The 24,238-nt window shown below is 37.8% G+C and overlaps 1 protein-coding gene across 4 annotated transcripts in view; it reads right to left on the reverse strand.

Annotated features, from left to right (window-relative positions):
- PARD3B (par-3 family cell polarity regulator beta) overlaps window positions 1-24,238 on the reverse strand; it is a 416,855-nt gene that overhangs the window by 259,952 nt on the left and 132,665 nt on the right. For all 4 annotated transcript variants that reach the window (XM_069022266.1, XM_069022270.1, XM_069022267.1 and 1 more), the window contains 2 exons: window positions 19,511-19,679; window positions 3,433-3,539 (listed from right to left, as the gene is read on the reverse strand). In XM_069022266.1, the coding sequence (XP_068878367.1) occupies window positions 3,433-3,539; window positions 19,511-19,679 (276 nt within the window). The remainder of the gene's footprint in view (window positions 1-3,432; window positions 3,540-19,510; window positions 19,680-24,238) is intronic.

Raw genomic sequence — 24,238 nt, forward strand, 5'->3', positions numbered from 1 at the left:
CCTGAAGGCCTCTCTGGATATCTAGGGAAGGAAGCTTTCACTTTTGAAAGCCTGGCCAGGGCTCTGTAATCCTAACTAGGTAGAAGAGCTAAGCTGTAGCTTTAATAAAGTAAAAAATTCATTAGCAAATACTTTTTCCTCAATAAAAAGTTCTGATGTGTGTTACCCCTATTTTTTCCTGATTACTGTCTCTAAATTTTTCAGTGGCAGCTATCACAATAAGGAAAGAGAAGTTTGGATGAAAAAAGAAACTCGAATTTTGTACCATCTGTTAAATGACTTCCAGTCTGAGGGAACAGATGCTGGACTTCACTATTGGTTTTTGATTGATCTAGAAGTATTTTGTTAATTGGGGCTAAAACTACAGCTAAGATGTGTCACAGAAAATAGGAAAGAATAGCTCAAATTCTCCTCAAATTACCTGGTCACTCAGAAAAGGTTTTGTTATTTTTGTAGTCATCATACAGCATTAAAAATCAAATCTTCCTTTGAACAAATGGGACAACATCTGAAAAACAGAACACATGCTCTCTTTGATGCCATAAATATTGTGAACAGCTCAAATGGTTCATCAGTTCAACCAGTTCACTTGAATGGGATAGCAATGTTCTTTTCTTGTATTACTGCATGTTTGCTGTCTTATTTAATGCATTACTCATTGTTCAACTGAACTGCACTTTCCAGGAGGTAAATCAGCGTTGTCTTCAGAGAATCCCATGGTAGTCACCTCTGAAAAATCTGATGAAGCACTGGTGTAGCAGTGCACACCGTGCAAGCCAGCATACAGGTATTGCTACACAGAGCTGACTGCCAGTTCCATGTGTGCCAAACACCAAAACACCAGAAGTGCCAAAACTGCTCAGCTAATTATGAAATTCAGTTTCAATTACAAAATAATTGCTAAGATAATTGTGGCATAAACACTGACTTAATTTTCACTACATGCATTGAAGAATGTTTCATCTACCAACAGCTCTGGGTTTTCTAACTTGTATGTGACTACAAGGAAGCAGTTGAACGTGAAAAAAACTCTGGTTTGTGGCAAAAGAAATACAGTTTTAGTTTTAAATTTTCAGCAGCAATGTACAGAACAAATGATTTTTTTTCTAAATAGTGCTTTAACACTTGAATGAAAGACTATAGCTATTTTCAAAACGCAATGTTCAGTTGTTTGTGCCATATTTTTTCATTTGTCAGATATCGATTTTTCTGCATGTTTTAAAACAATCTGTACCTAATTTAACCTATGTTATTTAAGCTTTCTGTGTTTCCCAGAACATTATGCCAAAGCATATTTCAGTATGATTGACGAGAGTTTTAGAAATGGTACTATTGCAAAAATAAGAGTTGGTGTAACGTATTTTACTGTAACAGATGTTTGCTTTCACAAAAAAGAAAAACAACACCAAACCACAACTTTCAACTTTCTGGGCCTCCCCCTCAACTCCACTTTACACAATAAATTAAAAAAAAAAGTCCTTCTCCACCCCTGCGACCTGTCCAGCTTTGACTGTCACCCCTACAGCTGACAGAGGGATGCTCTGTATTTTAACACGGAGAATTCCTTTAGGCCTAGAGGATTCCTTTGTACTGATGCAAGTCAGTGAAGCATGGTGAGGTTTTAACCTCCAAGTATTACTGCAATCTTCATGTAATGGCATAAAATGCCCTTGTCACCACTAAAATTACATTAAAAAACCCAACTCAACAAAATGCTATCTTTCTCTTCTTGATGGTCTATAAAGCATTCAAAACATACTCTGGAATGAAACAGATTTCACTTATTTTTCCACCTCTTTTTGCCATTTTCATGGTTATAAACTACCAGAGGTCAGCATTACATACTGACATACTCACTTTATACATTTCTTAACTTTGCCAAGAATCTAAGATCTGCACTGTTAACCAAGAATTCTTCTTTGTACTTTCACTTATCAGACTAAGTCAGTATTTCATTAACATGCTTGCAGCAAACATCAAGAAAAACCTCTCAGCTCAAACAGGTCTGACAAATGATGCAGAACTTTGACAAAATTCAGCCTCCTGTAACATCATAATGTACTTGGAGAGTCACCGAGACTTTTAAAATTGCACCACTTAGCAAATAACATAAGGCATTGTACAATAAGGTGGACACAAGATATTTAGATGCACATGCATTTGACCATGCAAAGAGAAACAACGAACAATCAACTAAAATCCTCTGTTGGCTTTCACGATTACAGTGTTAGTCTGAGACCCATAAACATCTTTTGCATGCAAGTCAACTGCCTGTGTATTTACTTCCTCTATTCACACGAACTTAACTGGAAGTTTGGTCTTAAACACATCTTCAGCTGAAAGGTTCCCACCTCCAGCATGTGTTGCTGAACCCCAGCTCTCTCCCACTACTCCCTAATGTGCCAACACAGCCATTTGTGGAACCTTGCTAGAAACTAGTTGTGATCTAGTCCACAACATCCCTCCTGCACCAAACTAAGACTCAAGGTTTCTGAGTGTTGTTTTGTTTTGAAACAAACCAGCAATATATTGTTTTGCACAGCTGGGGACAGGGAGCGAACTGCAACATGGTATAGGGAAGCTAAAGGGGAAAATGCATAAATGTCACAAGCAAATAAAAGCAGCAGCACCATTTAAGCCAGCCTTCATGTGGTCTAAAGTAGAGCAGAACTAGACCCACCAGAGCTTTCTAGGCAAACTCTAAAAAGTAGCTCTGTTCTGCTTGAGACACTTATGTGTCCCAGCTGACATTCAGAGATTCTAAAGAATTTCATGTTTTATAGGTAATGCAGGAACATCTTCCCCACACACAAAGTTTCAGGTCTTAAAACTGCAAAGTAGAACATGTGGCCCAAGTGTGACTAAGAGAGCATCACTTTTAGAAGATTAAAGACAGCTTGCAAAAGCATATTATTAAGAGTTACTGCATCTTCACTAATTGTAGCTTTGCAATAAAACTTAATAATAACGATATTGAAAACAAATTTGTCCTCAAAAGGGAACAGTCAGGTAAAACAGAAAAGTGAGATAAAGAAGAGACTGTACAGGATAGCAGCAGGATACCAAAGATGACAGAAATACCATCAGAAAATAAGGGAAGTGAAAAATGGTGTGAGACCAAAGAAGAAATAGTAAACTGGATATGACACTGAACAAACAAATAATTGCTGAAAGTTCAGTTCATATTCCAGTGCCTTATGACACCATCAAGCTTTATGTAAATCTCTTATTTAAAAAAAAATAGAACCAGGGTATATTGCTTGTATCATCTAAAATAACTATTTTTCCAGAGGAAATTCTCTACTTTACAGAAAATTAGTATGAGGAATTTTGTTATAGATCCAAATACAAATATAGCTTATAAAACTACTATCTACCAATAGGTAAGAAAAGTTTTGGTCTTAAGAAAAGGGTGAGTTACACGACACCTACTGCCACAACATGCTTGAGGCCGTGGTCACTGGGATGAGAAGCACTTGGGAAGTCAGCAGGTGCACCCAAAGCTGGATCACTGCTCCTCCGTACCAGAAGCGGTGTGCCTACGAGACAGAATAGAATGCAAAGGTTCAAGGATGCTAAATTAGCACAAGGGAAAGCTCTTCATGTGGTTAAGTAAGGGAAGTGTGCAGTGCTTAAATATAAGCTTATCTGTGGTAATACCCAGCTGTTAAATTACTAGGTTTGATAGGGTTGTACCATTTCAGATTTACTAAGCTAAAGAAATTATAACATTTTTAAACACTTTTATACCTCCATCCATGAGCTCCCAAATTAGGTAAAAACTGCTGACAAACAGGAGAAAAAGGCACCTCCTCAGAAAAACAAATGACTAGTTGCATGTATCTGTGACCACATGTACCATCAAGTGAGTGAAATTAAGATTATAGCTGTCAGTTATTACACTAATTACAGTGGCTGGGGTTGATGGCAGCCATAATTATTAGATCTAGAAAAGAAGTTTGAACATGGAACAGTTTCGTCATTAGATGCTAACAAAGCTGGACTTTGTTACCACACTCACTTTCAGCACAACTTTTTCAATATAGCTGGAATAACCTAATGCCCTTAACCCTTCCTCATGGTGAGCAAGTTTTTATATGCATGTACTCCCTTCTATGTAACTTCTGCAGGAAACCAGTAAGAAAAGCAAAAGTAAGATTTAAATTTGTGTCCCAGTATTAAGGGAATGCTTAAATATCAGAAGGTGAATATTGTTTTTTCTGCCAAGTGATTATCATCTTTGTACCAGGAGCTATGCATGTTTCTATAAGGAGGTTGGGTAGAAAGCGATTGATCACCAAATGTATCCATTTGGTGTGATTTTCCAAATATGTCAATATGTCAAAATGAACCAAATCTCTCTACTCAAATATTCTTGTTCTTCACATGAAGCTGAGGAGAAATTTGTTTCCCCCTCTAGGCATATTTGGTAAGAAGGTGTATAAAAGCTAAATACAAGTTTACTCCCTTCTTTAAGATAAATACTTACGCCTTAAAATAAATTTTTCTGTGTATGACTAAAGTTTCTGGTGGCCTGTATCCAATTTTTTGTCTCTCTTCAATACAACAGTTTGAAAACAGATGCTGAGACATTTTTGTGTGATTCAACACTATTTAGTCTCCAACTCTTTTTTACATAAACATGAACAGTACAGAGAAACTACTGAAAACCCTTTGCACTGGTACTTTTATTTGTAAAGCTTGCTCAACTCAATGAGCAGACTGTTCTTTACATTCTTCAAAGCCATCATCCCAGCCTCTTTCCTCATTTCTGTCCTCCTTTTTCCACAGTAACTCAAAGAGGGTATAAAAAATTCCCCACAGTCAACTTAAGAGGTCAAAGATGGGAAGGGAGGGGGATGAGTGACCCCACTCATAAAAATCATTTATATCAAGCTCATTCTTCTCCCAAAGCCAACAGTATGAAATTAGATTTCTCCTTTTTTCTTCAGCTGTCTTCTACAACCAACTCCTCATTTCTTTCTCATTCCTCTGGCTGAGAGAAAGATGAAGGCTCCCAACACTGACTACTGGGAGACAAGACCCCTGTTTGTTCCAGGGCCTTCCAGCAGTTACGCAGCAGGGGAAAGATGTCTCCTGTACAACACCACTTCAGCACTTGGCTGCTCTCTGTATTGACTGTTTTAAGATGCCTCTCTTTACTACATTCCCCATCCTCAGTTCTGAAGACCTCCTTTCACTTGCTTTTTGTCAGTGTTTTCCAGAGAAACTGAAGCAAAATTTACAACTGTCTAAACTTTGAAACCAAAGTCTGCAGGAGCAGCAGGATTATAGAGAATACTGTTTTCCAGTTTGGGAAGATGGCCTTGCAGCTATTTTCTTTCTTTTTATTCCTGCAAATTTTTGCTTATTGCCATGAGGCAATGAAATTTATTGTGCTCATCTGGAATGCTTCTCTACTTGCAGAAAAACAACTGGACTTTTTGGCTATTGTATACAATGCTTTCTCTTTTCTCCTAGTATGTTGTAAATTTTAGGGTCCTACAGATCATTTTTTACTTGAAGAGAAAAACAGCCTATTTTTTTCATTTTTTTAAATGTTTTTACAGACATGTAACAATTTCTTGTACAGAAATACGTCATAACACCTCTGTGAAACAAGTCAGCTGTAGTCTTTAGCTTAAACTGTACAAAACAGTGCCTCTGGCCCTTATTGTTTTAAATGTACACACCACAAAAACACAAAATGAACCTTTTATTAGACAAAGATAAACTGAACCAAAATGTGCTTTCTAATAGAAAAATCACAGCAAACAGGACGACTGGATAAAAGAGTTAAGAAGAAGCTGTACTGCCCCTCCTTTGCAGGAGAGTCCTTTATTCCCTTTCACAAGACAGCAATTCTCTAGCAGCTCCCTGAGCTAACAAACTCTGCTCCATCTCCCCTCATCTCCTCTGCACCTTGGGCTGTTGCCTGCCATAAGAACACATTCGACACCGCTCGGTGTGTTCCAGCCTGTGCCTCTCCCACGGGCTCCTTTCTTTTTCCAGCCTTCCCCCGCCTCCTCTGTACTGCACACTCAGGTCTCCTGAAAGCAAGCATGCTCCCTTGCACTCCCAGAGAGAGAAACCTCCCCACATCCTACAGCCCCGGCCTCAACCTGACTCAGGAGCTGGACCATGTCCACTATCCATACATACCTTGAATTCGTTCATCCCCATCTTCCTCAACCATCAGCAATACTGTTTATTACAGACGTGCTGCAGAAAATCACCCACACTTTCTTAAGAGATTCTGTCATCTGTTTTCTTCTGTCAGGAAACGGAATGTTGCCTTTTTCCTTACAGCTTTCCTTTAGACATGCTGTGTTTCCATGTCATTCTACTCACGCTCTTACATTTGTGCTGAACATTTATAACAACCAATGTAAGCTCAAACACAAAATCCATCTTTCCCTGAATGATGAGAGAAACTCCTTCCTGCATACCAAGCTGATCATAGAAACACATTTTTTAATAAGCACTACTATTTTGTGCCAGAGTAGCACTTTGTATTTTAAACTTAGGAACTCAGTTTTTAAAAATAGTTATCCTCATCTTGCAGCACTGCATCAGGAGTTTGCAGATGACAAAAGTTGAAACACATGTTCAAAATTTTTTTTCATAATGACAGCCTTTAACCTCAATCACTTCAGGGTGTACTTCCCCTTCTTTAAAAATTTGCAGAGTACCTTTTATTATGGTACCACAGCACCTTCTAAGCACATGTGTCAGCCTTATTCAAAATACACACTCTTAGATAAAACTGATGAGGAAAAAGTCCAGCAGTTTTCCTTACTTAAAGTCTATCACTTATTTTCAACCAACATAGATCAATCTTTTCTTTTTGTTAGCATCACCCTCAAAAATTAGTATCTACAAAGACTCATGGTTAACAGTGTATTTTCCCTGAACTCTTATATTTTGGAAATATTTTTTTAAACTGCAAATATGGTTGAAACAAGCATATGGTAGAAACCACACTTAGATTTAAATTGGTTGCATTAGGGAAGAAAAAAAAAAAAACAGAAGAGAGAGTTCTGCCATTTGTGTACAATTAAAAACTGAAAACTTTCATCAACACAATGGCAAGAAAAACATCTCCATACCAGATGTAATCTAATTGTCTTAGTTTACTTTGCTTTAAATGTCACCAAAAAGCTGTACACAGACATTAACATGCACTGTGAACAGGAGTGTGCTCTGCCTCACTGAAGGCCTCTGGCAGTTCAAAAATCAGCACCTGAGGTTAGGAGGGGCCTGATGACCTAGAAGTGATGTGTTCAAGAATATTGTGCAACTGCAGGTAAATTATGCAAGGTCTGGAATTCAGGACCTGAACACAGTCAGGGGAACTGTGGAGCTCCAGCTGCCCCTGCTGGGGTCCCCCCTAAGCTCTACAAGGTTTCCAGGCTCTGAGTTCTGGCATCAGATTTCAGGCCTACATTTAGACAGTTAAGTACAACTCAAGACGATCAATATAACAAAAGAAGATTATTCCTATCCTTCCTTAATTTCACTCATTTTTCTAACGTCTCTGCTCAGCACAATCCACCTCCAGTCTGAAATCCCTTAATTCTTTGAGATATAGGTTGTAGGTTACCGAAAAATGCTGAAGACAACCAGACTTTATCACCCATGAGCATTGTTGGCAGGCTGAGCTATCTGTAATGCAGTCAAATTATGTTCTAAAAATTGATTTCAGCATTGCTTTGGATGCAAACACTCTCAGATGACTTTTAGGTAAGCTGATAAACCAAGGAATACAGGAAACACTAGCACAAGTGTATTGTTGTGCTACTGCATCACTGACAACCAACATACTGTGAGGTAGGTTGGTTGGTTGGTTTGCTTTTCTAGGTAACGGGGAAGAATTATTCTAGAGCAAAACTAAAGATACACTTGGACAGAATACTGTAAATGGGTAGAAAGAGATTTACAATACATCACCTACGCAGTTAAAGTCATAATTTAAAATTCTGCTCCTGAATATAAAAATGCTGATTATGATGGGGAGAGAGCTGTCCATCAAGTGTGTATCAAACTGTCAGCTGCTGAAGGCCATACCTATGACAATTACTCTGCTGCCTGCTTCCAAATTACACCTGCCTGGACAGACAGACAAATTATTTTTCCACCTGCAGATGCATCCAAACATTTTTTCAGAGCTCCTTCTGAGCAAATCACAACATTTCAAGTCAGTTGAAACCAAACACCTAAATAATATATGCATACACACACAAATGTAAAATTTCACTTCAGCGTGTACAATTCTTGGCTAGAAGAGCTCTGAACAGACACAAAATAAACAGCTACCATTTATATCAAGAAGTCAAAATTGCTTTTAAACTGATCTTGTCATGAAACAGATCAGGCCCTGGAAACAAAGTTACAAGCAAAATTTTAATTTATATTTAAACACATAAAAGATTAATATATGTACCTATTTTTCTTCTTTTTAGCAGGCAATTTTCATGTTAACAGGCATACAGTTCTTCCAGTCAGCACTTTTTGAGAGCACTAAGCAATCAATGTGTATAAATTTGGTCACTCTCAGATACACTGCTTACCACCACCTGAGGCATCATGTAATGGTTCTGCCATGTACTTCAAATGTAGCTGACACGAGCTTGAATGTTCTCCCTTGTGATAGTACTGTACACCTTCTTTTATTTTTTTAAATATGCAGCGCTATGATGATGTGACTTCTAGTTTAAGGTTAACTCAAATTCTTATAATAGCACTTATCAATACAATTTCAAATCTACAGCCACCTGTCCTTCCCAAAGTGCATAGCGCACTTCTTAAATTCCCACGGATAGAAGATAAATGAACTAGGATGGGGTAACAGTCAAGACAATTGACTTAAATCTACAAACAGGTGAAAACCCAGTTCCAGCAAGTGCTGCCTTTTACGTATCAACCCAGCACAGAATAAAGTACTTCCCTATCACTCCAAACAAGGTGTAATTTTTCTTACAAAGAAAAATAAAAGCAATGGCCTACATGTAAAACTCAGTAATGGCTTTAAACAGATATTGTTTTGGGGTGATGTTTTTCAGTGCCAGTTATTTAAAAATAATTATTTTCTCTGTTTGCATATGCTGTAATGTATTAAGTCAGGTTTCAGTTACAAAGCAGAAGAACTGTTCTCTCAGTTTTTATGACCAAAATGAAATTTCTTTGGTGTTAACAGGGCCTAATGAAAAACCTAGGGAATGTTTATGTTTACAGCTTTTGCAGTTTCAGAGACAGACGTGTAAGAATCACCTACACATTATTTCAATCGTAAAAATACTGTCTCAGGATCAAAACCCACACCCATACAATAAGAAGTTAATCATTTCTCAAGGCTCTAGGACATGTATCCATCTACAGAGGATGTACAAATAATGCTGGTACTTTCTTCTCATTTAAACATTTTTCTCAAGAGACTTTCCAGCTGAAGGACAGTACTTGAGTTTTGATCTTAATCAGGTATTCTTTTCTTGCACTTAAGGTCATAACACATGGCAGATACCGAGTAATTTCAGGATCTTCTCACCTCTATCAACACAGTGCTCCTATTTTCAGCTCCTTATCAGACAGACAGGGAGCACACAGACTTACCAGAATCCAGGGAACACTTTGATCCAAAGGATCCTGGCTACAGGCATCACATGGAAGAGACTGGGTAGAGGGGAAGGAGCTACAGCAGAATCCTGGAGCAAGGATCAACCAGCTCACAACAGCCAGTTGTGATTTTTTTTTTTCCCTTCCAATTCAAACTCAAGCAAAATGTGAAACTCCTTCCCTTGCTGGGCAGACTGATCAGGAGTTTTGTGAAAACACGTTGGCTATACAAAAAAGACTCAGTGCTTTCCAATACAGGCCAGGCCTTCTCCTATTCTTGTACAAGTGAAGCATCTTCATGAATCACTATCTTCCATCTAGTGACTGATCTACATCCTCCAATTTACATCTTTAGACAGAAGATTAAAAATTACAGCCACTTCAAACATCTTATGTGTTTCAATTATTCTTTTCTGGGGAAAAAAAAAAATTCTGCTACATTAGAATTGCCCTACACACATACACACAGAGGGATTTTGCTTTGGGTTTGATTGCTTCTTTAGGGGGGGTTGGAGTTTAGGGGTTTTGTTTGGGTTTTTGCTTTGGTTGGTTATTTTTTTAAGTTTAATATCCTTCAAATGGCATTCAGATGTCAAAAGAAACTGAACTCCAGATATACTTAAAACACAAGTTGTCTCAGTCATCCAACTTGCTGAACACAGCAAGAAGTATTCATCTTATTAAACACATTGGGTTTTTAAGCAGCATATTACCTGTAGTTACTGAATTTAAATAAATCATTGTAGGGTAATATATCCTATAAGATTTAAAAACTAATAGGTCGTAGACTCTCACACCTTATTTTTATTCATAGATTGAAAGGTGAAAATAAGTATTTCTTCTATTTCAATTCCCAGCCCATTTCTCAACTTCAAATGAAATACTTAATGAACTGTACTAGTTGAATAAACTGACACAAAGAAAATATTCTGTGCACCTGCAAAAGAGGCCATGCTGCCAAAAGCTGGTTTAGCACTTCAGCTAACATCAGTTACAGGTGCTTATGCAGTCACTTTTCCACAGTTCAATGATTTAATTTTCTTTAAAACTTTGGCAGCTAAACTGTACAGCTTGAATATCACTTTGGCAGCATTTTACTGCTAGTAATAGGGTTGTAAAGTAATTTTTTTGAGTATTTTAATGGTATTTTAAAGGATGATCACAAGTTACAGCATTAGTATACATTTCTATAATAATTAAATATGACCTGTGTTTTACATATCTAATTTAAATTAAGAACCTTTTCTGTTTTGATGTTTCCATAAAAAGAGATGTCTTACTCTTGTAGACATTATTTTCTATCCTGGTAATGGTAAATTAGTTTTAGTCTTCAATTTCAAACTTGTTCCTGACAATTTTAAAAGATAAAATAGTGAAACCTCCTGACCCTGAAACTTTTTGTGAGGTTGCAAGGAATAAAAACATAAGAGCAGCTATAACTGGGTTCACCTCATGCAGTATCCTGAATCTAACAGTGGTAGCAAAGACTCAGGGAGAAAGCCTAGAAGAGTTGTATCCTACCAGCTTGCAAAAAATAACCTTTGAAGTATTTCCAAATCTGTGTGGCATCTAGACAACCATATTTCAAGACATTGATGAGCCACCTCCTGTGAATTGGTCTAATTCTATTATAACTCATCAATTTTTGGTGTGTTACATCAAATTTTATGATTTAGTTGAATGCTTCATGAGAAAATCAGCTTAGGGTTGTTTTGCTTTGTAACTTGTTGAACAATACTTGTGTTTCATACTTGAGTTTTTATATGGTGAGGAAATTGAGTAATAACTTATTGATCTGTCTTAATAGTTAAAATGCTAAGATTATTATTGCTAGAGGAAACTTTAAAAAGGACTGAATCACAGAGTGTCCCTTTTTGTGGGAGGGTTAAGAAGAGATGATCAAAATACTCTGCAGGATTTACATATCCAGTGAACATAGTGTTTCCTTCTTTTACTCAGTGTCTACAGTAAACAGACCTCCCTCTAATGAAGTAATGATTTATGAAGACAGCAAAACATAAATCCACAGCCAGTGTGTCGAGGGGAAAATTGTGCAACATATTGGGAGGAAGGTGCACCTTTTGGAAACCATGTTCAGGTGCAGTAAGTGAATACATAACCGCACATTTTGGTTGGCTGATATTCTAGATACCTGTTGTGAGAAAATCACAATCTGAAGTGGCACTTGAAAGAAGAGAGACAAAAAATGAACTATCAACTAAAGCTCTTGAAAGGATAAATCAAATAGCAGTGAGAAAGAACTTCATGCCAATGGGTAATGAAAGGTTAAATGATTATTTGTAACTCCTTTAATGATGACTTTTATAAAGATGTGTTCACCTGTGTATGGGAACGTGTTCATATGGAAGACAACAGTAAACAATCATTAGTGAATAAACCACACAGAAAAAGCATTAAAACTGTATTAGTTTGGTTTCTTAAGGAAAAAACGTGATCTACTACTTGAGACCTTCAGCTGAAGTCCCAATTGTTTTAACTTGAACAATTTCAAACTATCAATCAGCCAGGCTTAGCAGGCTCATTTTCTACCTGAAATACACATTTTGCCATATTGCCTCAGAGCTAATACACCATGAGTGCTGTAGGGAATTATAAACAGACACACTCTCTTCTGTCTTACCCAACACTAGAGGGTTCTGACAGAGACTGCACTACGGTTTTGCAGTATGATATCATACTACAGCTTTTCAAAACGTTCAGCTGCAAAATTCAGCTGAGCGGGTAGGTCTGGTTCTTTTTAAAAGATACTACCTCTGAAACCAGCTATGCATCATAATATGAAAATACTAACAAAACCAGCAACATCACAAAATCTGTAAAACAGACAAAAATCTAAATAAAAGCACTGACATCAAACAGTCTGTGTCAAAAAGCATTGTTGACTTTTATAATGGAATTTGTTCCACAATTTTAAGTCCCATTCATGACCCTCCCCAAAACCTTCCCTGAGGCAATAAAGGCTGGAAATCAACATCTCAGCTAGAGAGCAACTGCAGAAAAGTGTCTAACTTGTGATGGAAAAATATTTTTCTCTCTACTTAACATATTTTCATGAAGATACCCCTCTTACTCCAAAGTAAGGCATATTAAACCAAGCACAAAGGGAATAGAGACAGGCAAAATAATTGATGAGAAACAATCTTTGGGGAAATCAGAGACAGAAAGGCTATTAAAAAAAGAAGAGATTCTTTGGTAACCAACTATGCACATAAATTTATTACCTACCCTAGCACTAAATTCCTGGATGCAGTGAAAGGAAGGAAAGACTGGCTTGTTCTGTAAACAGGCAGCTCAAAGACAGAGAAGCACATGGAAATTTTATATACATCTTTACCGAAAACATTACTGTATTCATTTGCTGCAATACAAAGATAAAGCAAAACCCATTTCCATGAATCAAGGACAACTAAATAAGACCAAGCTTAAGTCATGAGGTCAAAATATACCAGACTTTCCCTCTGACTGAAATGAAAAGTTATCTTCAAACCTTTAGCTTGCCTGAGAACAGAAATCATTTGTTTTAGAAATGCAAGTAGACTTGAATTGATCATCACAATTCTTTTAAAGCAGATTACACTGGATGCCACAGAGGAGAAAAATCTATCAAATACAGTGTCATCCTCACAACACCTATGGCAAACAGCAGAGAACACCTGATATCATTACTGAGAGAAGCCCTCCAGTGCAGTGAAAGAGAATACAGTCATATTCCTTAAGGAAATCAGCAGTATTCCCTCAAACCACAGAAAACAGCATGTTCTTCTATAATGTATTTCTTTTGAAATGTACCAATTTCAAAATGTTACTTTTCCCAGAATCTTACAGGAGAGAATTGTTACTTGAATGCAGTACACTTCATGCACTGACAAACATGAGAATGCTCAGCCAATAAACTGATGTTGCAAGATTAAGAAAGAAAGGATGGCTTTTATGCAAGAAAAAGCATCTTTGCTACTTAATCTTGCATGCTATGTACAAAGCATTAGCAACATTTGGTTTATCAGACTAATAGTTTCCCATTATACGTTTTCATAAATTTTAAGAATACGTAATAATGTGGTTTCCTCTGTATTTAAAAACACAGTCTGCTTATCTGTAGTATCTCAACACTAACTTGAAAGAGGACTAATCAAATATATGTTGTTTAAAATGCCCCCAAGCCTACTTACAATGCTTCCACTTCAAAGAGGATGAGAAAGAAAAGAAATTCTTTCCGAGCTCTGAAGTTACACAGAAATTGTCAACATCCGTACCCTGGAGGTAACAATTTAATCCCTGTCAGGCCTATCAAGGCAGAAACTTCCAAAAACTCCTGGAAGAAACCTTGCCTTCAATTCCCTTAGACTTCTAACTAAGACAGTGCCAATGAAAGCACCTCTGCTGACTGACTTAGCAACTCAAACACATATGGCCAATCAAAGTAAGTAAGTGTTTTAAACAATCCCATGAAGCACAATTTAAACTAGACAAACCCCAAAACCACAGGAATACATTAAACTAATTGAATATATTTTCTGTCTGAAGCACCTTCAAGGCAATTCTACAAGAGTGCAAAGTAACCTTTCCCAAATGTCAAAAAGACATTGCCAGAACACCACCAATTGCATCAAAATGGAAAATCAAAACCTTCTAGGCTACTACTCTTATTATCCTGTACTAACTAGAATTTCTGAGGGTTGAATCATTCCCAACAATCTCTGTTTTCAGGGAAAAAATGTTCACTGAAAAGACACTACATAAAATGTCCAGAACCAAAAGAACTGACTGCTCAAAAACACAAGTGCCTGCATGTAGCTTGAACTACAACTACCAGTACCATTCATAAGCTTATTTTAGGAGAGAGACCATAATCAGTCCTTCCAATCATTATTTGCAGCTGAGTCTTCCACTTGCCTAGAACACTTATCAGATGTGGGGACATGTACATATAAAAGGAGAAAATCTCGAGATTTGCTATAAAACAGTCATGCAAAATTTGAAATACCGAAATAAGACTTTTAAATGGGAAAACCAAGACACTTGCTCTACTGAACAGTGAAAGCTTCCAGGAGTTAAATTCCTGTAGTTTACAGGAGAATTTTTTAACCTATCAATAACTGTTACAAGAAATTATTTCTTTATCTAATCTAAACTTTAAATGAAGTTACTACTTTACACTAGTAAAGGTATCAATCCGCTAAAGAGCCTGATTTCATTGTAATAGCCATCAAAGTAATCTAATTGTCTGTGCTTCCAGACTACACTCAGGAAACCACTTCAGGATTCTTCAAACCAATTCCCAACTAAAGGGAAAAAGAGTAAATAAAATGACCAAAAAAAAAAAATCATGGAGATGCCTACTTTATACCTTTCTTTTTTCCCTCCCTGAGTATTCAAAAGCAACAACTGTCTCTAAATACTGCTTGTCTTCTTCCAGGCAAAATCCTGACCACTTAACACCAAGGAGATCAGCAAGAGAAAAGCAACAACTAAGTTTGTGTGTACTCGACCATAATTTACCAAACGAAGCAAACAAAACACTGAGCCAGTCATGAAGGCATTTCCAGCTCAGAGTGACTTGCCCATAAAACGGATCCTCTATAAATAAATTAGTGCTCTCTCCTTCCTGCCCATATGGACTGAAAAGGAAAAAACAAATTGACATAATGAAAATAACTCCCCTTTCCTGTTCCATGAACTACCATGTGGGGAAAACCACAAGAAAACAACAGTAAACTATTAGGTGCAAAAGGAAAACAGGAGTGCTACTGGCACGCTTACAGGTGCACAGAAGATTACAAGATGGTTTATGAGGGTCATAAACTCTTTCCCTGGGATATGTGTAACCTTACATTCACCATAGGCTGAAGTCAGCTAACTATGTATTCAACATACTGTGATTTCAGGGTTCATTGCAGGGTTTTATCTATACACAGTTTTATAATTAAGAAACATGGTACAAAAAGAAAAAGGCAGTAAAGAATTTACAGTGGTATTTGGGTTAGAGATGTTGAAGTTTACCTCCAATAAATTTTTCAAATGTACATCAGCTATTTCAGCCTTTAGTTGGCTGTATCATTCTTTGAAAACTGTTGTCATGGCCACATCATTATTGTACTCCAGGAAATTCTGCTCACGAGAAACAGTTACACAAGACAAGCTCTGCTGCCATCTTAGCAACTGTGTCTCAATGCTCTAGTATCCACAAAAATAACAAAATCAGTAGATCAATTTCTTCCCTATTTCAAACAGCTGCCTGAACACATTAAACAGTTGTGTGCTTCTCTAAATTCTGTAATATATCTTAGCAGGTGTCTTATTACCATTTGTATTGTAGCATGAAATGTTTTCTTTACTCAAGCACAGATTCTGACAAATTTGAATTTTTGGTTTTTCACTATTAAAAGACACTGTCAGCAACAGCACCTAATAATCCAGTGCTGTGGGGCAAGGAGGGAGGCTCTTCAATCTGTTTGCACCTCACCTCATGTTATGGACACAGAAGATACCATGTCCACAAACCCTTGAAATCTTCCTGAAATTTCCTTAAATTTAATATAAGAACCCACAATTGTACCTGTATAGGAACAGAGTTAGCTTTAAAAGTAGAGCAGTGTTTATTTCAGGGTAAAGAAAACAAATAGCTGAATAATTTCCTGAACTGTTTTAAGGAGATATATACTAAGAAAGTAATTTGATATCAAGTAAATTAAACTTACTTTTTTGCTCTAAAATTTTGCCAAGATGTGAAAGCAATGTAAAATATAAGGTTATTTTAGCTTTTCAGTCAAATACAAAGACTGTTTTTATTCTAGTTCACTTTCAGAGCTACAGGTGATAAAGGCAAAAATAAAGGGTAACCAACTACGTCATGGAAAATCTATTCTTTCAGACAGTGAAGCTGATCAATATTCCAGAATACCAACCAGAAAAACACCCTCAAAGAAGTAACCATAAAAAAAAAAAAAAAGCCAACAAAAAATTTAAAAAAATTGTTGCCATCTCTATCTGTACATGAAGGGCTTTAAGATTGGGTATAACATACAATTCACTTAACTAGATCAAATACACAATTTATAAAAGACAAAAGTTTTAAGGCAGTATCTCATGTGTCTTTTCTAAGCCAGTGCCAATTCTCTCACATCTGACAAGAGCAGTGTTTAGTTTCACGTGCTTATTAAGCACCAAGCACTAAGTATTCCACAAGCAGATCATTAACCAGACATTGTTTCTACATAAAACCATGGATCTGATTTCATAAATTATAAAACATCCAACAGAAATTAACAGGAAAAATTGTTCCACAATCTGACAATTCATATAACGATGAATTCCCTGCATTTCCTTCCTAAAAACACTCAGGAAAAACACTCAGAAAGGTAAGCACATGTCAGTTCTTGAAGCACAGCTCTACTATGGAAAGCAACACCTTTTTCCTACGTATATATTCAATCACATCCTTGCTCCCAAAATAAAAACAGCTTTATAAATTAGTATTATTTATTTCTGCTAGCAAGTGGGAGTCAATTCAATAATTAGACAGAAAGCCAGACTACTGTGGTTCATGCATCAATGATATTGATGCCACCAAACTGTCCTTCTATTTCTTCATTTACTTTTCAATTTGCCTCTAATGGAAATAGCCACATAATTTAAGGACCAGGGACTTGTACACGAAAGACAAGGGCAAAAATTAAGTCCAAAGAATTGTAAACCCTCATGTAAAATCCAGAAGAGAAAACAATTACATTTCAGAGTACAAACTGAGTTATAGGACTAACAGGTAGGAAAACTTTCACTTACCTTGTAAAAGAAACCAATTTGAAGCAGAACTTATGAGACAAACCCACTACATTTACTATCTCTTCTTTTAAGATTAAACTTCAAATATGTTAGTATTGCACTGAAAACAAAATAGAATCCTGACTGCTCTTCCCACATTATATTTCATCTCCTTTACACTCTAGAGGAGGATTTCATAAATACTAGGAAATTAACTATGTGGTAGCTTACTGATGAACTCAAGAGCTCGAGCACTTAACTGATTTACATAAAACTGTGTGAGGCTGAAGTACTCCCCTCTCCAACCCTCAACTTACATAACAACAGTATGCTAGACAAAACACCTTCTTTTTTTTTTTTAACAGTACTCAGAGGTATTTGGAGAACAATTGCTACTTTCTGAAACATGCTATAACATGGTAACAGTGCAATACAAAAATATGCAACAAATGAAGTGGCAAAACTTTTAACCACCAAACCTTGAGCTATAAGCTGTTCCACATCTCATGCTTACCAAAAAACAAATACATACAAGTTATATCAATAATAAGTCTTGTCTCAAGATTTTTAGTTGTGAGACATTCCTGTGTTTCATTAAATATAGAAAATGATTTTTCTATTCTAGAATATAGAAAATATGACCCAAGAACACAAATTTTACTCTCAAAATCCTCATGCAGTTTTCTCATTCTAATTTAGAGTCATTTTTACACTAAAAATTCTCATGTAGTATTCTCTACAGCAGGCACAAAAACGAGCACAGACTTCTATTAGAAGTTAAGTTACACAGCTTCATCCAGTGAACTTTAGTTGAAATTTTATTTTAGATCACTGCTTTTGTTAATTAGCCTTTTCCTTTAAAAATATAATTAAAATAGACAAGTGAACATTCCACTTCTGAAGTTGTAATCAGACTACTCCATGAGAATAGCACAACTAGAGACAGCACTTCTATCCTTCCTCCAGCTGCTTAACACTCAGATTCTATAGCACAGCATTTAGAGACTGCCAGCAGCACTTGGGAACACGGGGTGAGCTGGGCGCTGGGCTCTGGTGGGATGCAGAGCAGGCTCTCCTGAGCATTATTCATTTGCTTTACAGGCAGACAGAGCATTCACCTTCAATCTGGTTCTGAAAGCTTCTGTATCCCAGTACTTAGGTGACAGCTCAGCCTACTCTCAATCCAAGAAAGTATTTCAAACTGTTTTGTGTACAACATACAAGACCAGCTCTATAGCTGGAAACCAGTCTGAACTCCTGGCCATCCAGGCACATTTAAACAACATAGGGCACCAGAGTTGCAGCAGTTCATGTAGTACCCTCTGATGTAAGAGGGAATTAAGCAGCAGCCTTTCCTAATCACAGTCTGCTCACTTGAAAGTCAGAAAGGCAAACAGACCCAGTTGTGCAACTCCTTCAAAGGCAAAGAGCTGAACTGTTTGCAACTAGCACGTCCCCCTTGCCACACTAGCTCACATACCTGGTAAAAGCATTTGCACGCAGCAATTTTACACTCATTGAACCCAGGTTCTTAAAAAAAAAAAATCTGTTTTTTTGTTTTAATTACTGTGTTATTTGTAAATACTTAGCAAAGCTTTCATCTTGTGTGCTCCCAGAATACTACAATAGATTACCAGCAACTCCTGGCCGTGCACAGGACATCCCCAAGAGTCACACCATGTGCCAAAAAGGGTTCTCCAAATACTGCTTCAACTCTGTCAGGCTTGCTGCTGGGGAACCTGTTGCAGTTCCCAGTCACCCTCTGGGTGAAGACCCTTTTTTTAATATCCAAACTAAGCCTCCCCTGACTCAGCTTCATGTCATTCCCTTGGGTTCTGTCACTGGTCACCAGAGAGACTGGTGTCCAGCCCTCCATGTCCCTTCAAAGAGAGCTTTAGACCTCAATGAGGTCTCCCTCAGTCTCCCCTTCTCCAGGCTGAACAGAGCAAGTGACCTCAGAGACTCCCCATACAGCATCCCCTAAAGACCCCTCATTGAACTGCTAGGCAAACAACGGGATGCTAAAAAGAAATAAATCCTTAACTATATAAAATCAGATTACAGACATACACAGAAAAAGAAAAAGGAAAGAAAACACCATACAAGATATACATACCCAGTTTTAGGGCAGAAGGAGTCACTTCAATCTCACCAATGGGCTGAAAGGCAGCCAGCTGAGTTGCTACCTCCGTCTCAAAGGAGTCTGGGCTATTTCTGTCTGTCAAATTGCCATTGGTGCCATCAGTCTTACGGGGAGTTTCTTGTTCATCATAAACAGCAATCAGCTATCAAAACAAAAGATAATGCAGTTTGTATATTTAAAGTATTTCCAAACTCCATTTTTTTTCAAAAAAATAAAACTTACACTTCCTTTAAAGTACAAAAATAATGATGTAATTTCAGAACAGCTAACAACAAACATACAGATCCCAGAAAGCACATACATTTGTGTTTAGATACATTGACTTCAATATGACTTAAGTGTATGCTTCAGCACTGCCCTGTGCTGACACACATTTCTCAGAGTTAGCACGCTACCATTAGTGAGTATTTTATATGATTTCAAAACACTTAAAGATGAACATGTTTAAAAACCACAAAACATCATTTAATTCTTGGGGGTAGAGGGTGTTATTAGTCTAAAAACTTTTAGTGCTACTGACTGACATGCTGCACAAAGGTAACACAACCATAGAAGCTGCACTGAGTGAGCAGATGCACGTTGTATTTGTAAGAACATAATAACTACATTCCAAGGACAAGATACATCCAGCACAATGACAGAGCATGAGGGCTCCCTAGCTGTCCAACCTGTATCTCTGTAAGGATGGAAGTTTCTTGGTCCAGTACTGCACATATACCCCCAGCACCTCTCTACCCAGCACGCATCTATTCCTTCCTCCCATCCTGCCCTGCATGTATCAAGCACACATTTTCTGAAAACTGTCTCTCAGTCACTGCCTCTTCCACTACTTCAGGCACTCGGGAAGGCCAACAGTAAAAGCAGCAACAGGCTCTAAAGTCTGTTGTCCAAGGTCACAGCAATGAGGACATGAAAATCATAAAAAACACCAGAATCATTTTTTTTTGCCTATGATAACCTGGCCTTTCACAAAGATCATGCTTTTGCCCCCTACTAATATAAAGGGATCAGACAGTGGTTATGCAGCCTCATCAAGAAGTGACTCACACATGTGGCTGGGTGTAAATTGTATTAAAGTTTCAGGAAAATAGTTAAGCATGTTATAGGTCTGGGGAAACAAACCAAAATATGATTAAAATGAAATAGAAGGTTGATGTTCTCAACCAACAGGATGCTTGGCACCCCAGAGTCCTCTCCAAAAGCAGAAGAGGTAAGAGCAGCAGTTCAAATGTTTTCCCTACCCCACCACCTGACATGACAGTCCTTGTGCCACTTAAATGGCAAACACTTCGCCTAAGGTGCTCATTTATTTCACTTTTTCTGAACTCCCTCAGATTATCCTAATGTTTTTCCCAGCTAATTGTGAAAAATACCACAACACGCACAACTGGTTAGGCAATGTCAAGATATACACAGAAACAAGCTTAAAGGGTTGATTTACTACTTTTTACCTCTCTCTGTGTTATTTTAAGGCATGCATATGCTCTCTCTTATAAAAGTATTAGTACATCAAATATCCTCTGACACTTCCAAGCGTCAACAATTATACAATATACAATTATATATATATATATATGAAAAACAGTATACTGAAACAAACGTTTAAACAAACTCATTTGCCCAAGGGAAAAAACGAATGCATGAAAGAAAAGGAAAGAAAAATCCTGACGTGCTTCGAAAAGGAAGAAACTGACATTTTCAGGTCTTCCACTCATTTATAATTTGGTTGCTAGAAATGTGTCAGCTCATATTTACCAAAGCACACTTTAGAGACACACAAAACCCTTTAAAAAATTAGGTAGAAAACTTGCTCTCTTTTTCCATGTGAAGCCTATTTCCTTTCCATGGCTATACAACTAAGGTTTTACAACACACAATTTGGTTTTTACTTGTCCACAGTATACAGAAAAGATTAACTCCAGTAACAAGGACAAGTCTCTTTGTACCTTATTCCTGCATAACATTTCAAGTGTTCACACTGCATTCCTTTATGTCCCAAAATTACATAGAGCCAAAAAGGCTGACTGATATCCAGACACGATACAGATCACAGCAATTTTCTCCAGCACCAAGAAGAAGAAACAAAACCTAACCCCCGTCCCATAGTATCTTTCATTTGTTTCTAAAATGACTATTCATATTCCTGATATTATGGAAGTTCATCCTGATTCAGTAAGTTCCTCAACCATTGTACACCAAAAGATTTGCTTTCTCAATCTCACTTTCACTGTGGAAATTTAATTTCTAAGAAGGAGGCTGTTACTAATGAAGAGGAAATTGGAGACTGTGTAGGACTGTGGCACTGAAAGCATTTTAGCAGGATACAAAGTTCATTTGAGCATCCACAATGTAGAATGGAATAAATGAAACTCGGTTGTGATTTGATGGGAACAACTGAATTCCTCAACTAGACCAAGCTGAGTTTCCCCTTGGTTTTACACTGTAGAATATTAAATGCTGTATTACTTTGGAATATTCTACACTTACTGCCCCAGGATGTTGCAGAGGTGAAAAGCAAGAATTGGTTAAAAAAAAAATTAGACAAAGTGATGGAAAACACCAGCAAGAAAATGGATAGGTACAAGCACGACCTCAGTCTCAGAAACCTCTAAAACATGTAGTAGTATAAACCAGAAGGGCAAACCAGGATAAAGTGATGCTATAATTACCCTACTTCTGGGTGCTCTCTACAAGTATTTTCCCCTGGTCTCAGGCAGAGACCAGGGCAGCAGCCAGAGATTCTCTCACAGGCTCACGTACATTATGACACTATTGCATACTGTGGCTTCTAAGCACCACACCTCAGTCCCCTGAAGATCAAATCAATCTTGTGCAGAAATGAAATAAAATTATTTTAACAGGTAAGTCAGGCCACAGACTCCAGACACTGCTCACAGATCGGCGCCTTACCCACCTGCCAGCCCCCAGAGGCCAACTGCACCATGGCCACACCGCAGCCAGTTCCCTGCATTCCTGGCAAGGCTGCGCCTGCTCCTCATCATGGTCACCTGTCACTGCCCCCGGGGCTGGTAACCACATCCCCATGGCTCCTTTTGAAAGGCCCTCAGTGCAGGGCAGGCACTGCCCCTGAGGGCTGAGGGGGTCCTGCATTCAAAGGCCCTGTCCTGCACCAGGTCAAGAGCATTGGTGGTGCTCACCCAACCTGTGGAGGGCCCAAGTTAAAATAAAGTTTCTATTGCAACAGCAATATCCTCATGTCGCTGAGGGTCCCTAAAGCACGTGCCTAGCACTGGGTGACACTGCCCAGGAGCTGAAGTTACAAGTCAAACACATGCATTGACACCTGCTCAGAAATGAGCTGGGTTCAGGCAGGTTGAGGGGCAGAAATCACAGTGCCCGAGTGCGGATAAAGCCCCCAGCTCTCCTCTCTATACAGACGGGTTACAAGTGAGTCAATGCTCTTGTCAGCTCTGCACCTTGATGTACCTGCATCTCACATTCAACGACCAAGAAGGTTCAGCAGATGGAGACATGCTGGCTCTCCTCCACCCAACTCCTGCAGCAGAGGCATGAGAAGAGAAGACAACACTACTCCCCTTCCCAGTTGTGCCCACACCAGCTCTCCATTTCCACACTCCAAGCCGGAGCAGACAGGGTACAGTTGCGAGCCAACACCTATGGGACAGCCTGACAAACAGCTGGAAGACGACTCCACCTGACCTAGACCACATAGGCCCAACACCTGCCTGAAAACGGGAAGCCCCTTACTGCTGACATTCTGTGAGTGACTTCTGAGAGAAACCCACAGTTCCCTAGTCTACACTCAGGCACTATTTTGACAGATTAAAAAAACCAAGGAAAATCTATTTCTTTACAGTATGGAACACACCAGTAATTAAGTAACATGATCTAGAGTTAAACTCCCATTTTTTGCAGAATGTGGAAAGGAGATGCTACAGTACTGCCTGTAGGGGTAGCAAAGATGTGATGCCTTTCCTCCCCAGTGAAATAAACAGCCATTTGTTTTCTAAAATGTTTATTTGGGGGAGAACTCCTCAGGACCACAGTTGCAGCAGAGTCTTACCAGTAGCAATTCTAACACAAATACACTGCTAATCAATCAAAGTATTATAAATATCTGCTTCAGCCTTTCAGAGGGAATTAATACAAGTAAGGTTATATAAATTAACTACTCAAAAATAATTCTCATAATTGACTTCTCATCCAATACGGAAAACTCTTTAATTGGAACAGATTGCCAAACTCTTCTGATTGAAAAGAATTTCAGGACACATTAAGAAATCTCCACAACCATATCAATAAAACAACACCACTGTTTGCAACACTAGTTTATTCTTTATCAGTTCAATATTTACAAATACTGAGAATTCAGTAGGTCAGCTGATTGGGGTTTTTTTTTAGCACATCAAAATATTACTGTAGACATTTGTAAACTGCGTAAATTGTACAATTTTGTACACTTGCTGTAGTCAGATGTCTCCTTTATTAAAGGTTATTTGAAGAACACGAATATCTATATAGGTGAAATGGTTCTACAACCATTATTATTACTGCAATCTCTATTACCATCCTACCAGTTACCTGAAAAATCCATAAATTACCAAAATTCAGTACTTCATTATTTTGATTACTTAACTCTATCTACCAATACTGACATAGTCACAACACGAGGCAGCAATAATGAACACTTCCATTTTATTAGCATTTTTGGTGCTATCT

Source organism: Aphelocoma coerulescens, chromosome 7 (assembly GCF_041296385.1).
Source record: "Aphelocoma coerulescens isolate FSJ_1873_10779 chromosome 7, UR_Acoe_1.0, whole genome shotgun sequence".
In the NCBI taxonomy this organism is placed as follows: Eukaryota; Metazoa; Chordata; class Aves; order Passeriformes; family Corvidae; genus Aphelocoma; species Aphelocoma coerulescens.